This window comes from Sorghum bicolor, chromosome 7, assembly GCF_000003195.3.
Source record: "Sorghum bicolor cultivar BTx623 chromosome 7, Sorghum_bicolor_NCBIv3, whole genome shotgun sequence".
NCBI classification, from domain to species: domain Eukaryota; kingdom Viridiplantae; phylum Streptophyta; class Magnoliopsida; order Poales; family Poaceae; genus Sorghum; species Sorghum bicolor.
Window position 1 is genome coordinate 63,503,463 of NC_012876.2, and position 15,798 is coordinate 63,519,260.

Here is a 15,798-nt window from a genome sequence, read left to right on the forward strand (position 1 = left end):
ACTCCATGCATACGTCTAAAGATTCGATGTGACGAGGAATCTGAAAAATTTTGCAACATTTTGGGAACCAAGTACCGGAGCCAACTCCAACCCAGTGTGGGCCCAAGGCGACGTTGTGGGGTTGACTCGTTGACTGTGCATGCGGGAGGGGAGAAGGTGTGGCAGCGGCGATCCGAGGTGGATTGGCGTGGGGCCATGGCGTCAGAGAGCGTTAGGCTTCCTCCCATTCCACTCGCTGTCGCTGGTTTTGTTATCCGCAAAAGTAGAAGGAGCGGTGGAGAGGCCGGGACGCCGCCGCAGCCGCAGCCGCAGCCGCACAGGCACAGCTCGCTCCTGCGGGATGGCGCAGTGGGGGAGCAGCGTCGCCGCGAGCCTGGACCGGTGGATTGGGATCGGTCCATGCCGCTGCAGCTCGCCGCTGCCACCGTTCCGGGCGGCCGCGCTACCGCGGCGGCGCAGCAGGCGTAGTGCGGGGGCGAGGAACGGCCGGATCGGCTGCGCGTCCGTCCCACGGGAACTCGGCACGGCCGCGGAGCTGCCGCCAGTGGTCGAGGTTAGTGATGATCGATCTCAGCACCCTTCTTCTTTCCAGATTCTGCTGGCACTGGCAGTGGCAGTGGCACTGCGCTCCACGGGCCGGCATGCGTAGCCTGATGCTTGGGTGTGCTCCATGGTGTTCGTCTCGTGAATTGTTCTTTCTAAGGAAGAAGCGGTAGCGTGCGAAGAGTGCAGCGGCTTGGGGTGGATGCTCTGCGACTTCTGCAAGGGGAAGAAGAACAACGTCAAGTCGGAGGGCACCCGGGTGTACCGCCGTTGCCCAACGTGCAAGGCGGTCAGTGATTAATATAACTCGATCGATCAGCTCTCTCTCGGCGGTGGCTCAGAATCTTTCTGAATTCTGATGAACATATATATATTCATTCCCCGTCGCGTTCGCATGCATGCAGGCGGGCTTCATCCTGTGCCCAAGATGCAGGGTGTACAAGTGCATCACCTTCCCTGAGAGCAGTGAATCGTGAGCGTCCGTCTCATGCATGGTGGTCGCACTTCTTTGTGGGACAGATCATGTCTGCAGAAGAAATCTGTGTGAATTATTATTATTGTTATTATTACTGACCATGTTTAAAGGACAATTGTTATCTTTCTGATCATGTACTACCTATCAATTTTAATTTCACATTAGATGCTTTGCTCTTCTTATACATTGGTTGTAACAAGACCACAAGGTTTACTCGTGCATCCGTGTACCTGATCTTTTTTCCTATCTTTTTGTTTTTTCGGAAACACCAATGGGGTGAGCTTCCAATCTAAATGGTTTGACATTGATTTTTTTTTGATGGAAACTGGAGGGGTTTACACCCCTACAGCATTTATTCAAATAAAGAGAAACAAGTTTAAGTACAAACTTCCTTCTAGAGAAAGCACAAAGAGGACAAAAGGAGAGTGATGGACCATAATGCATGAACACCAAAATAAAATTAGGAGGGCCAATATATGCATTGCTAACATATTACACCAAATGTTGGCCATAGCACGTTGCTCTAGTCAACTCATCAGCAGGCCTGTAGCTCTTGTTTCCATAGTTTCTAGCTAGCAGCAGAGTTTAGTTCCCAAAACACATGGTCGAGGTAGCCCAGTTAATAGATTTAAACCCACCATTTAACCAATTCAATCCATACCAAATTAAGGACATGTTTAGTGGGCTCATGCATCGGTTTCGTGTGTGACTCTTGCACCAGAGCAAGGAGCGAAACCACACCAAACGGCTAATCCACCTCACTCCATAGTTTTAATGTTTCAACTCAATCCAACTCAACAATTAGTAGAACACACAAGTTTACTACAATAACCCATGGCTTTGTATAAAATGTATATGTCAAATTAAGTAACTACAGTCGTCTCAAGTCTAAATATGGTCACAAGATGTATGAAGACATGATATTCCAACGAATTTTCATGTGTGAAGGCATTATTGTTTTCACCACTCCTCTCCATATATTCAGTAAGAAGTCATAGCGGTACTACCACCACTATACATTAGCATAATATAGCAACGAGCATGCCAAGTTGCAAAACCACTAAATCTTGATTTTCATTGTCGGCTAACCTTGCTAGGCATTATGTAAATAGGTCCATGGCAACTACAACAGCTAAAATATATGTATGAGTATGAAAGAGTTTCCGGCATAACAATTTAACATTTGAGATAAAGTTGTAGAGGAAGCAACAGCAGGCACCACCATCGTCCACCAATCCACCATGGTACAGAAGCTGCTTAGGCCTAGCATGACACAAGTAGAAAAGCACGCGTCAAGTCAGTGGTTAGACCAACTGAAGCAATCTGATCAAATATAATAGTACAAAGCATATGCACCGATGAAGTTCTGAGATACCTAATCTATAATAAGATTCTAAATATGCAAAAGTACAAAAGAAGTGGTCTAGATGTGAAATCAGTATGACCATTTTGGTTGCTCTGCTGGACAAACTATAGCATCTCTAATGAACAATACTACAACTATCCTTGTACAACTTCTCTGGAAACAACATGTCGACATTAGTGTGTGTTTGACTCATTAACAATGTAATAATTTGCAAAATACATATATACATCCTAGCAAACATATCTTCGCTAATTAAGTTCAGTTCCAACAGGCCAAAGTCTTACATGCATGGTAAAAAACCACTATGATTGTAATAGGGAAAATGTTAAGACAAACAAAAAAACGCAGGCTCTAGAACAGGATCATTGCATCAGAGGCAAGACTTACCCCAGTTCGCCACTTGCTCTTCACCCGCCACCTGTTGTTTCCCCCCCGAAACGCTATTTGTCCCTTGTTCCTATAGGCAGAGAAGGGGAAAACGATAATGAGCTTTACCATATATAGAGCAGAAAATGTTCCAGGGAAAGGAACAGTAATTATCAGCAAGGACAATGATGGAATTGAAAACGAAACACAGGCCATGCTGACCATTTTTCACGATAGCAACATGTGTAGATATGGCTAATGATGCTGCAAGGACTTGGCCCAGCATCTTCTGCGTTAGGTATATTTGTCGCCGGCAATATTGTGCCGCTGCTGAGGTGATATTGAGCGAGCATACGTTTTTGCATACTGTAAAAGACAATTGTGTCATCCACAATGGTAGGAAACGCCTTAGAACTGACATACAGCTTCCTCCTGTCAATGAAGAGGCAATTGCCACCAATGCGTGTCACCGGGACAGCCCTTCCCAGCATAAGGTCAGCTACTCTGTGAACTAAAAGTTTGTTGAAATTGTTGGTCATACTGACCACCATCATCTCTGTGCCGCATTCTGCCAGATAGGGGTAATTAATCCCGGTCTTGTCTGAACTACATGGAAGTGGACATTTGGCAATGGACCTTGGTGGTGGCATCCAGAGTTCCTCCTTCCCTTGTAGTAGCTGTGGGGGGCCGATCTCTAGGATTTCTGGTTTGGCGTAACAGTCAGTAGACCTCAACACATATATCTTGCCTTGGAACGACAGTGGACTGCTGTATTGATCCACGAAATAGCTTGAAACTCTCCATCGCTGTTCCCTGGAGGTAGCAAAGACTATCTTGGACCAACAGCTTCCCCCAAATATCATGAGCGAGACGACTCCATCCGCGCTCACGTTCATGGAGGTAGCATTGACATGTCTGATATAGAACCACCTGCCTTGGCTCGTCTGCGAGCCCACGTACGGTAGGAGAGTCTCCAGAGGCGGGAAGTCAAGGATGTCGCCGGTGAAGGGGTTGAGGAGGCGGGCGGCGGTGTCGTGGTCCCGCTGCAGCAGGAGGAGGCCGTCGATGGAGTCGAGGACGCAGTGATCCCTGAAGAGCGGGAGGTGGACGCGGACGAAGGCGCCGGTCGAGAGGTTGAAGAAGCGAACGAACCCGCGCAGCTTTCCGTGGCCCGGGTACAGGCCGTGGCCCTCGGGGAGCATCATCCACCGCCGCGGGTGGAAGCGCCGGTCGACGATGCCGCGGCCGCGCGGGCTGGCCGTGCTGGAGCGCCAGTGCGGGCACACGGCGCGGAACCGGACGTAGTCCAGCAAGTCGACCGCCAGCACCCGACAGGCGATCAGGTCCACCAGATCCTCGGGCAGGGACGCCCACGAGGACGATGCGTCCCCAGTGACGGCGGCGTCGGAATCAGTGACCCTCCGTCGTCGCCGGCGCGTGCTGCTGCACGCAGCCAAGGCTGCTCGGCGCCGCTTGCCGAAGCGCACAGCCAAGACCTTTGGCCGACTCTGGTACCTCGACGACGACGACATGCCGCTGCACCAGATTCGGATCTGGTTCAGATCCAAGCTATTGATGCGAAATCGATTAACCCTCGGCGAAGGAAAAGAATAGAATTTTTAGATAATCACCAGGCAAAGACGACCTGACGCTGACGGTGATCCTCACGTTCAACGGCAGCCATGTGAATCAGCCCAGATCCAGACAACGTTTCGGTACCGGAGGGGAACGTGAAGGTCGGGTCTTTATATTAGAAGACATATGAGCCTGTTCGCTGGAAAATACTGCCCATTGATTTATTGTAAAAGAAATACTGTTGGCTGATAGAAAAAATACGGTTTATAAAACAAGCGAATGGAAAAATATTGTTCCCTTCATCCTATAATATAAAACATTCTAGTATTCAAAAATTGACCTCAAATATAATGCATTCTAGAGGATAAAAAGTAATTTTACATTAAATATCTTTTATTTATCAACCAATCACCATTAATCACGTTGACAATAGCGTCTGATTAGGAAATAAAATAAGGATATGTGTCTTTTATGTTCTTTCTTAATTTGTCTTAAAATTCTTAGAATGCACTATACTACATGACAGAGTGAGTAATAATTATATCTAAATACATATTTCCTCCTTACTCATAAAGAAAATTGTTTTGGATAAAGTTTGGTCAAATATTGAGAATATAAATCATGAATACTTTCTAAGTTATTGAGTTTGAAAATATGAAAACCATATGAATAGATTTATATTAAAAAAATACTTTCATAAAAATATACATATACCACTTTTTGATAAATATTTTATAAAAACAAAGAGTCAATGTTAGGCTTCGAAGATCGTATCGCTGTCTTAAACGACTTCCTTTGTAAGTAAGGAGGGAATAATAACAAAATATATATATCAGAAAAAAATAGAACTTCTTATAATTTATAATTTATAATTGAAGGAATATCTAATATATATTCTAGACAATTGACGCCTTTTCGTTTAATGCCGAACACACAAGAAGCACAAACTTGTAAACTAACTTGTCTTTTAGAAGACATCTAAAAAATTTTGGAAGATCAAACAGTAGGGGTGTGTTTGGTCCATGGATAGTGGTAGCATTGTATCCGTTTGTTTTGCTAAAATCTGGCTTACGATGAAATGTTGGTGTTTGGTAAAGTTGCATGAGTAACGGATGGAACTTGACTACTGTGTGTGATTGTTGTGTGGACCCTGCATGGCATCATGGCTGCATCCACAAGGCCTAGGGGAAATGGTCGAAAAGGCCGTATGAGTGGAGCTTGCATGCAGACGTACTCTTGCACGGGCGAATGTAGCGCACACTAGGCCCTGTTTAGTTCCCCGTCTAAAAATTTTTCATCCATCCCATCGAATCTTTGGACACATGTATAAAACATTAAATGTAGATAAAAAAAATAAACTAATTACACAGTTTAGTTGAGAATCACGAGACGAATCTTTTAAGCCTAGTTACTCCATGATTAGCCTTAAGTGCTACAGTAACCCACATATGCTAATGACGGATTAATTATGCTTAATAAATTTGTCTTACAGTTTCCTGACGAGCTATGTAATTTGTTTTTTTATTAGTTTCTAAAAACTCCTCCCGACATCCTTCCGACACATCCGATGTGACATCCAAAAAATTTTCATCTCCAATCTAAACAGGCCCTAAAACCTTGCAGTACCAACCAAACTATGAAACTATGGCCTTGTTTAGTTTCAAAAAACTACCAAAAATTTTCAAGATTCTCCGTCACATCGAATCTTACGACACATGCATGAAGCATTAAATATAGATAAAAATAAAAACTAATTACACAGTTTACCTGTAAATCGCGAGAAGAATCTTTTGATCCTAGTTAGTTTATGATTGGACAATATTTGGCACAAACAAACGAAAGTGCTACAGTACCCGAAGCCAAAATTTTTTGCAAACTGAACAAGGCCTATAGCTTTCACTTCCATGCGTGTCAACAAAGTGAGCAACGTGGTGCACGTGTGGTGACACTCAGGGCCTCAGGGGTGACATGAGTAAAACCAAACTATGAGATGCTCCAGTTTTTTTTAGTTTACAGAAATATATAGTATGGATCTCGTAAATTTTAAAATAAGATTCTTTCGGCATCAATGTGCTTTTACTGAAATAAATACCATTTAGGATCTGCTAAGGACAGAACAGGCCTTAGTAGAAAGAAAGCTTTTTTCACGTATAGCGAGTGACGAATCTAGGATTTTGTCTAATGCCGCTCAAAAAAATTTATATGCTATTCGGTAAATCCATTCTAGCAAATTCGGTAATCATTGTAAAATTAACAAGAATTTGGTATATATGCACTAATTAACATAAAAAGGATTAAATTCAAGAATTAAATTCAAACCATCCACTAAGTATAGTATAAATAGTTGAAAAGCCATATTGATAATTTTTTTTGCGAATAATTGAAATAAGGCATAAAAGAGAATCAGAGACTTACAATGGTATTTTTGTGACTACTTTATTCAACGCTTTCGAAGGGACATAAATGTCTTGATTATACCATCTTCATCTACTTCAAAAAAAAATCTCGCTCAATGAAAATGGCTAGACAATCGTCTAAAAGAATGTCTCTCATCTTATTTCTTAACATTGTTTTCACAAAAAACTATTGCAGAAAATACCCTTTCAACACTTGCGTTGCCACAAATAGAAGCAATACCAATTTTGGAAGCTCATAAATCATATCATATACGAAGAACAAAGTGAATCTCATCTGAACAATTTTGAATAAAAATCACCTAGCTGCCTATGTCGTACGGAACGAGATCACAAGGACGAGGATGATTGGACAATGATAGGCTTTGTGATCCAAATTTTTCATAATTGCTAAAATTTATCCTTAGTGACTCATATACGAATGATACTAAAAAATTATATAAAATTATATTAATACAGGGAAATCAGAGTTTTCTTTTTTTTTGTAGTTTTATCTATTTTTTATGTACTACTAGCAAATATTTCCGTGCACATCGCACATGTTTATGGAAACTATTTTAAGTGCAATAAGAATATTAATTGACATCTGCTGATCCACGTACAATCTTACATCTCTTATATTATTGAAGTCATATTCCGCCACGTTTACATCACCGTCTTGTCACGGAGTTTATACCATGCTGGATTGAAAGTTTAGAGATAAAATTGAAGCTTGGGCGAAAGTTGAGGGGTCAAAATAACTATTCTGTCTTTTACTTTTGGGCTTAGGCCAACTATACTTCTTCAAGAACTCATCATTCCTCAAACTGGGACGACCTCACATTCATCAACAACATAATCTGGGAGTACCTAGTATTTTTGGAGGAAGAATTTTCTGAGAAGGAAGTTCTTGCAACAGTCTTGGAGCTCCACTTTGAAAAGACCACTGGACCGGTGGATTTGGTATAATGATGGCACTGGGACTGGGGATCCAGTGTCCCTACTCTCTACCCGTACCATTTAGGAAGGATATGGATTGTCCATTTAGTCAGGGTATTAGTAATTGCACTGACTGAGAACCAGTTGATTCCAGTTAGTACTCCATGTGTTTCAAATTATAAGTTGCTTTAATTTTTTTTACATCGGTTTATCTAGATACATAGCAATGTGGATGTACCAAAAAAACTCAAAGTGACTTATAATTTGAAACAGAGGGAGTAATTAATAACCTAGAGCAAGTCCCGTTGGTTCCAATTATTCAGAGAACCAGACTATTGGGCAATGCTTTCCCAGCTCGAGTCCGACCAACATATCTGAGAACTGAGATCCACCAGCTTAGCTATATATACACATGTAAACTACCGACAATAGGGCAACCAACATTTTCCATTGCATGCTACAGAGCCTAGAGAACTACTACTCATGTATACCCTTCGTTGTATTCTCTTCTTTCAGACATCAGGGCGCAATACAAGGATGATAGAAGAGTAGCTAAGCATAGGGTAGAGATTGGAGTTGAGGAAATGAGAGAACTGGTAGATGGTGACAGCACGATCTGGTAGGCCGTCAGTGAGGAAGTCATATGGTGCTTCCTTGCCTGTGTCCACCACTGGCTCCCATCGGAACCCAGGGCGCTCTGGAAGCCCGACGACCACCGGCAGGTGGCTGGTGTTGAAGGCCACGTAGATCTCGCCTTTGGTTTCATCCTTCTGCAACAACAGATACATAAGAAATCATCAGCACTTTTTACATCTCTCTTTGATGTACTTAATGGTAGAAAAACGGTTTTTGTAATGACTATGGTGATGATGATGGTAAGTGTTATGTCTGTACCATGGTGAAGGCAACAAATCGGCTTGCCTCTGACCAGTCAGGCTTCCCAGGCTGATGACCGTGCCATTGCAACCGTTCTGAAGTCGGGAAGTCCTCAAGACCAAGGGATTCACATTCCCTGTATTGCACATCAAAAGAACACAAATAAGCAATATGAGCAATGTAAACTGTACAGAATCTCGCCATTTAATGAACAGAGGAACCATCATTGGTTTTGCACAGAAACTATTTCGGGGGAAGAGTATTTACTTGCGGAATTTAGTCATGAGGCGACAGAATCTGTACAAATCAGAGGATTGTTCTTCCTTCTTATCCCAACGGAAATAATTGACCTGCACAACAAAAATAAAAAGCTGTAAGATCACAAGAATGTCAAGGAAATTGATTACAATAATATGTTAATATATGATGGCATAGCACTGACATAATGGTCATGGCAGTATGTATTGTTGTTCCCTCCCTTTGTGTGACCATATTCATCACCCATGTAGAACATTGGAACTCCCTAAAAATTTTAGAAAATGAAAACAATTGACAAGGTAGTACCAAATCAGTACAAAAAAAATAAAGTGACTTCAGCTCCACTTTAACCTTACCCAAATATTAGGATGCAGGGAAAAACTGAAACCTTGTCAGATAAATGATGTATACAGTAATCTCTGTTTAAATAACTATGTTTCCCATGTAGAAAGACAGCTAGTTGGATATTCAATGCAGCATGGCATAATCTTTTGGAAAACACAGACCCTCACACAACCTAGTAAGTAGTAACCCTCATCAAGTCACTAAACAAATGCAATGTTGAGTTCTACCCTGAACAAACAGGGACCACAACCCATAAAAAACTTAAAAATCAGACACTAATTCTTACCTGAGAAACCATAAGACAAACAAAGAAATTGCGCATTTGCCTCTTCCTTAATCTTCGGACTGACAAACTTGCAAATTCTCCTTCCTGCATTGTTCAAACGAAACTGTAAAGTGGGCTACACTATGTATAAAGACGATTATGTATATTCTTGCCACATAAATTTAGCTGGAGATGCACGTGTACAGACTATATAGCCTGTGGTAGGTGAAACCAGTTTGGTACTCATGACTAGAAAACCATCACAAGGTCATTTCACAGACATTTGACTAACGTAAACAAGCTACAAGAGATAAAAGCATGAGATTTTGAATTACCTCCCCACAATTCCAGCTAAGATTATGATTTTCCCCATCTCTGTTGTTCTCACCATTTGACAAGTTGTACTTGTTATTGTATGTGACCAAATCAGCCAGTGTAAATCCATCGTGTGCACATACAAAGTTGACACTGTGCCAAGGCTTCCTCCCCCCTGCCTGATAATAAAAGGCATGCACTTATCAGTACCAAACAATTATCTGTAGACAAAAACTAAGCCACTTAATTGCATACAATACATGCAGTGCTTCCAAGAAGGGTGAAAATTAAAGGAAACTTGTAGTACCAAAGCAAAGTATTCAGCAGTTCATTATTAATGTTTTCATCAAGTATACATGAAGATAGTATTTATTCATGCAGCTTTTCTCATCCAGGAAAATACAAATATAGTAGGAGTTTTCAATGGCTTGCAAAGGTCTCAAAGAAAAGGAATGTGATCCTTCACTTGCAGATTGGATCCTAAAGGTTATACTACTACATAGAATGTGGAACTTGTGTTAAACTTCTAGGCTGAAATATATACTATATTGTCATATTATGTTATTTCTGTTTACCTGTATCACTATCACCACCCAGTTCTTTCAAAAGTTTCTATTCAGGACATGTAGCATCGTGCTCGTTGATGGGTACTTATGCTACATACCTGGTATAACTGTGGACTTCCGCATAGGCATTCAGCAAAAGCACCAGCAAATCCATCTGTGCCTTTGATGAACTGACGCACGGTATCGCGATACTGAAAAAACAACATAACAACTAACCGAGTCAGTACTTGGTGAAACAAATATAGAGAACTAATAAATTTGGAAGATGCCGATTTAGCCGAAGGTTGCAAAAGATCATATGTTAATTATCAAAACTTCATCAGCATCATGCTCAGATAAAGACCAAAGATGCACTTACCTAATGTTGTCACTTGTCATTGAGGCTATTGTTCAAAATGTATATCTCAGCAATCATTCTTGTGTTTATACTTTTAAAATTATTTTCATCATAGATTATAGTGCAACAAATGTAGAGTTGTTTGTATTTTCTGACTAGCTGGGATTCTCTGCTCAACCCACATAAAAATGGTTGGGCTCTGAAGTTCTAAGTGTTGACCTTTCTGAACCCAGCTTCTCTAGAGTAAAAAACAGAATTATGAGATCCAAGTATCCAAGGCTCAGGTTCCTTGGAGCCAGCTTCTTCAGGAGCTTGAAAAATGGATCTAGAACTTGCCCAAAACAGCCCTCAGAGTCTGTTTGATAGTTGGGCCTGAACGTAGATTCTGGTTCTATCCATAATTTCAAACTGTATCGGTGTACCCAATTACCAGACTAAATTACTGATTTTCCTCTAGAAGAAATGCAACATTTCACGGGTAGCATAGAAGCACTCCTCTATTTAAATGTCTCTGTTGAAACTTCATTCAGTATTTGACAACGCTCCGTTTGTTTAGCAAGTACTACCAAGTAGCAAAGAGACTTTCAAGACACTGAAAGTATAAATTTATTACCTTTCCATTCCACTCTGACCAAACGTTCCAGTGAGGAAATTGACCTACTTGATAGAGGCCTCCTGCATCCCATGCTTCAGCAATGAGCTATAATTGCAATGGAGGAAGTAGTGAGAACAAGAACCAAGAAACTATAATATGTTGAGGCTGTCGATCTATATATACTATTCTGCATATTTAACAGCCAATCAGGTTCATATATAACCCAAAAGCATCAAGCAGAAGGTAACTGCAATTAGTTACATAGCATGTGTACACATATCCAAAACCATAAAATGGGTTTGAATCTTCAGTGAGTGCAGGTGATAAAACATCAGTATAAAATATAACAGCTACCTTGACATCTCCAAGAATTGGGTCATTGCTAATCATGTCAACAAGTGGTGGGGAAACAAGAGGTGTCCCTGTTGTAATCATGTCACCTTCCATTGGACTTCCATACACATTAACTGGATCCCATAGACTAGTAAAGGAAAGGTTAGCTTAAGAAATGTCTAAAAAGACAAAATACGGAGAAAATCAGAATAACAATTTACCTGCATCCTCTGGTCATTATAGATGCAAGGTCAAAACGAAAACCATCAACATGCATTTCTGTTACCCAGTATCTGCAACATCAAACTCAGTTAATAGTGCATAAACAATTTGTCTTCACAAATATATAGCTTAAACATCGATAGTAAATCACAAAATATCAACTAAAGATAACTTGTCTCTCTGTTTTGTTGGAATACAAGAATTTCAAAAGGCTTATATATTCAGGCAGCAAAGCATCAGCATTGCTATCTATCCCTCAAAAACTTGCATCACCCAATAGAATGACAAGCGGCAGAAGGAAATTAGGAGCAATTTTAATAAAAGTTATATACAGATTTGTACCTCAAGCAATCCACTATAAATTCACGGACTACAGGATGATTACAATTGAAGGTATTTCCACAACCAGAATAATTATAAAACTCTCCCTGCACAAATAAATGCCCTTCAAATAGCTTGTTATATAGACGTGAATCTATGAAATGGAATACATAACAAAATTATACTTTGTGGACCAGGAAAGAACAATTGCAAGATGAACAACGTATCTCACCTTAGGTGCAAGCATGTAGTATGTACTATTGTCTATCCCCCTAAAGGATAATATTGGGCCTTTCTCATTACCTTCAGCTGTATGATTGAAGACAACATCCATGATCACCTAACAGTGACATATCTTCATGTCAAAAATGATATAAGATAAGGAAGCTGTTATTTCAGTTAGCATTAAGCCATTAGCTTAAATCAGCTTGGTTACCTCAATTCCCCGTTTGTGGGCCTCCCTTACAAAAGTTTTAAATTCATTTATGGCACCGCGTCCAGAGTCTCTTATGCCACTTGACGAATATCTTGCCATTGGTGAGAAAAAATTTATTGTGGAATACCCCCAGAAGTTCATCCTGACACAAGGATGGGCAATATGAAACAATGTCACAGTATAAGCCAGTTGTGATCATGCTATAAGAGTAAGGTACAAAATTAGAGACCACACTGGCAAATCTGGAAATGGGGGAAATAGCATGGAAAATAGAACTGAAAAGGTAATATATGATCATGCTGAATGAAACAAAAAGATATCAGTTCCAGAGTGCTAAAAAACTGATGCATCTATATACTATAATCGAAGTCCACATACTTGGAAGAGGAGCTGAAGTACTCTAGCTCGTTGAACTCATGGCAGGGCATTAACTCTATACAATTGACTCCAAGTTCCTGCAGAGGGAGTCTATGCAGGTCAAACAAAGAGTTTAGTCATAAACATATGCCAAAAAGTCTAAAATGGCCAATACTGAGCTGACAAGTTTACTGATCAAAAGCAGTTATGTAATATATATGCTCAATCAATTCAGCAATATATACAGCACAAAATAAAATATGTTGACTATGAACTAATAGACGTAAAGCAGCATTACTTGGCAAAAAATGCAAAATCTAAACAAATGCATGCGAACACTTTCTCAGCCTTATAACTAGTCTGTTCACAACAGTACCTTTAGATGGTCAAGCTTTGACACAGCACCAATGTAAGTTCCTGGGTGTTTTGCGTTGCTTGAATCATGCTTGGTGAACCCACGCAAATGCATTTCATAGATGACAAGGTCCTTCTGATGATACTTCAGGGGTAGGTCGCCTTGCCAGTTAAACTGCAAATGCAAACTCTTATCATGTGAAATGAAATAAAAAAAGACAACAAGAATACAAGTAAAGGTAATTTCACTTCATTTGAACTTGCAACAAGAAACTGACTTTTCACAATCATCAATGACCAAATATATGCTTTGATTTTTTTTTATTGTTTAATCATGACTGGGTCAAACACAGGAAAATAAAACTGGAAGAGAAGGAAACAAGCACGAAATAAAACAGGAAACTAGTGTGAGTAAGAGTAGTTCTGGCTTACCGTACTATGCGGAAGAGGGATCATACCAGCCATTTGAGGCCAGCAATTATCACCAGGTCCAGGCACACCATATTTACCTCGGCTTACCACTGCCTAAAGAAAACAAAAAGAGGAAGAAGAAGAAAAAACTAAAACATGAGCTAGCACCCAGCAATCAATTTCTTTGAGCATCACAACACACATGCAGAGCAAAAGTAATAAAGCTAATAACTCGTCACCTTAGCGTACGGATCCACCACGATGTTGGACACATCATAGTACTGGCCGCGCTCAGGGGCAAACACGCCATCGAACCTGTATCCGTAGAGCATGTCGTGCAGCTGGTCCCCATGGATGAACACATGCCACACGTTTCCCGTCAGGTTGAGCAGGGGATCAAGGGGCACCTCCTCAGTCACCGTTTCCTGCATCATACCAGGAATATACAGAGCTCAATTCATTTCAGCATCGGAATAGGCTATGAAGCCAAACAAATTCGCGAACGGCATCGGAGTACTAAGCTATGAAACTGAGACAGAAGATTGTTTTTTTTTTTTCATTCAAATTCAAAAAGAAAAAAAAACACGACACAGAAGGATCGCAGCACGCGTTGCAAAATTGCATTCAGCAGAGAGTCGGGGGAAGCTCACCGCCTTGAGGTCGTCGGGGGTGAAGAGGCACAGCGACGCGGCGGAGGCGCCGCTGGAGTAGACGGCGAAGTTGACCCCGCCGTGGAGCGCGGTGGCCCCCAGCGGCGCGGGCATTCCCGCGAGCACCCTGCACGCGCCGCCCAGCGCGTACCTCTCCTCCACCACCACCTCCTCCTCCTCCTCGCCGTCCTCCTGCTCCGCCTGCACCGCCGTGGCCACGGGCCGCGCCGCGGCGGCGCGGAAAAACAGCCGCCCCCGCCCCGCTCCCGCGCTCCCCGCCGCATTGGGCCGCGCCCGCACGCCGGCGCGCCACCGGACGGCGGGCACGGCGAGCAGCGGGCGCGGCGACGAGACGCTGGGGAGCTGCGTCATGGGGAGAGGAGGGAACCCAGTTCGCTGGGGCGATCAAGTGCGTCGGAATGGGAGGGAGGGGGAGTGAGGAGTGTGACGAGACGAGACGAGACGAGACGAGGCGGAGGGGGAGGAGGGCTCGTCTCGGCTCCCGTGCGCGACGGTGTGACGAGGCGTACTCGTCACGCGCCCTGCGTGCGTGCGGCCGCCCGCTGAGTCGCTGACAAGGTGGGGCCAGAGCCTCGGATCGGAGTCGGAGCGTGCGTTTTTTCACAGCCGGAAGCGTCTGCGTCCGGCCACCGTCCACTCGGCCCGTGTCGTTAGCGAGAGGGTGGGCCCCATGGACGTGAGTTTTTTGTGGGGCCGTACTGGCAAACAAGATCTATTTGGCGCTTTTGCAGGCAATTATTTCATTTGTTGGTAGAAAAAGGCACAATTTTATTTTCATTTATATACTCTAAGGTTATCCCCGCCGGTTTGGCAAATGACTTTTCATCCATAATTTATTTAGTAAAGTGAGAAAAAAAATCCTCTCCAGCAGTTTACAATCTCAATTTTCCATCTTTTTTAATTTGACATATCTTACTGCCTAGCGCGTAAATATACATGTCGGCTCTGTGCTTGGCATGGGTCTTTCTCCTTATGCTTAGCGAGACTCTTTATTTCATTAGCGGGTTTTTACGTTTTTTATAACGAAATTTGTCAAACTATTAAAGATGAGATCTTTTTTGCCTCCCCATATTATTTTAGGAGTTAGCAAACAACAAGATTTGAGAAGCGAATTTTGTCAAACAGTTAGAAATGCTCTAATATATTCCAAAAAGAGAAGTTTTCACATTAACACGGTAGGCAGATATATGTAGGGTGAAAAAAAAAAGGAAAGCCGATGCGATGTTTCTTTTAAATGAGGTAATATAATAACACAAGTTTGTTATGGTGTGTAGGCGGATGGCAGGAGGGGTTAATTAACGCAAAACAAAAGCCTTTTTTAGCTTTTTTTTGTTGTTATGGCGTGCAAGTTTCTTCTATTGCTTATAGTCCAGTGAAGAAACGACGAAAAATGAAGATGACAACCAACTGTAGAAGGTAGTAGTCACTGAACTCTATTTCAGCCATGGATCTTTCCTCACGGTCTGTTTCTTTGTGTAG

The 15,798-nt window shown here is 42.0% G+C and overlaps 3 protein-coding genes across 3 annotated transcripts; 1 reads left to right on the forward strand and 2 right to left on the reverse strand.

Moving 5' to 3' along the window:
- On the forward strand, positions 263–1,231 carry LOC8081345. Its single transcript, XM_002444703.2, has 3 exons — positions 263–553; positions 704–832; positions 948–1,231. Exons 1-3 carry the CDS (start codon positions 341–343, stop codon positions 1,017–1,019), a joined length of 414 nt encoding a protein of 137 aa, XP_002444748.1. The 5' UTR covers positions 263–340; the 3' UTR covers positions 1,020–1,231.
- Positions 1,400–4,566, reverse strand: LOC8064003. Its single transcript, XM_021464397.1, has 4 exons — positions 4,382–4,566; positions 2,973–4,286; positions 2,772–2,841; positions 1,400–2,281 (listed from the first exon to the last, which is right to left on the reverse strand). Exons 1-4 carry the CDS (start codon positions 4,432–4,434, stop codon positions 2,276–2,278), a joined length of 1,443 nt encoding a protein of 480 aa, XP_021320072.1. The 5' UTR covers positions 4,435–4,566; the 3' UTR covers positions 1,400–2,275.
- On the reverse strand, positions 7,918–14,808 carry LOC8081346 (isoamylase 1, chloroplastic). Its single transcript, XM_021464291.1, has 18 exons — positions 14,299–14,808; positions 13,888–14,073; positions 13,670–13,762; positions 13,260–13,412; positions 12,905–12,981; positions 12,527–12,668; positions 12,323–12,430; positions 12,112–12,197; positions 11,769–11,840; positions 11,569–11,695; positions 11,233–11,319; positions 10,381–10,473; positions 9,737–9,895; positions 9,423–9,506; positions 8,976–9,056; positions 8,801–8,883; positions 8,552–8,669; positions 7,918–8,427 (listed from the first exon to the last, which is right to left on the reverse strand). The coding sequence occupies exons 1-18, from the start codon at positions 14,668–14,670 to the stop codon at positions 8,170–8,172; spliced, it is 2,379 nt and encodes a 792-aa protein (XP_021319966.1). The 5' UTR covers positions 14,671–14,808; the 3' UTR covers positions 7,918–8,169.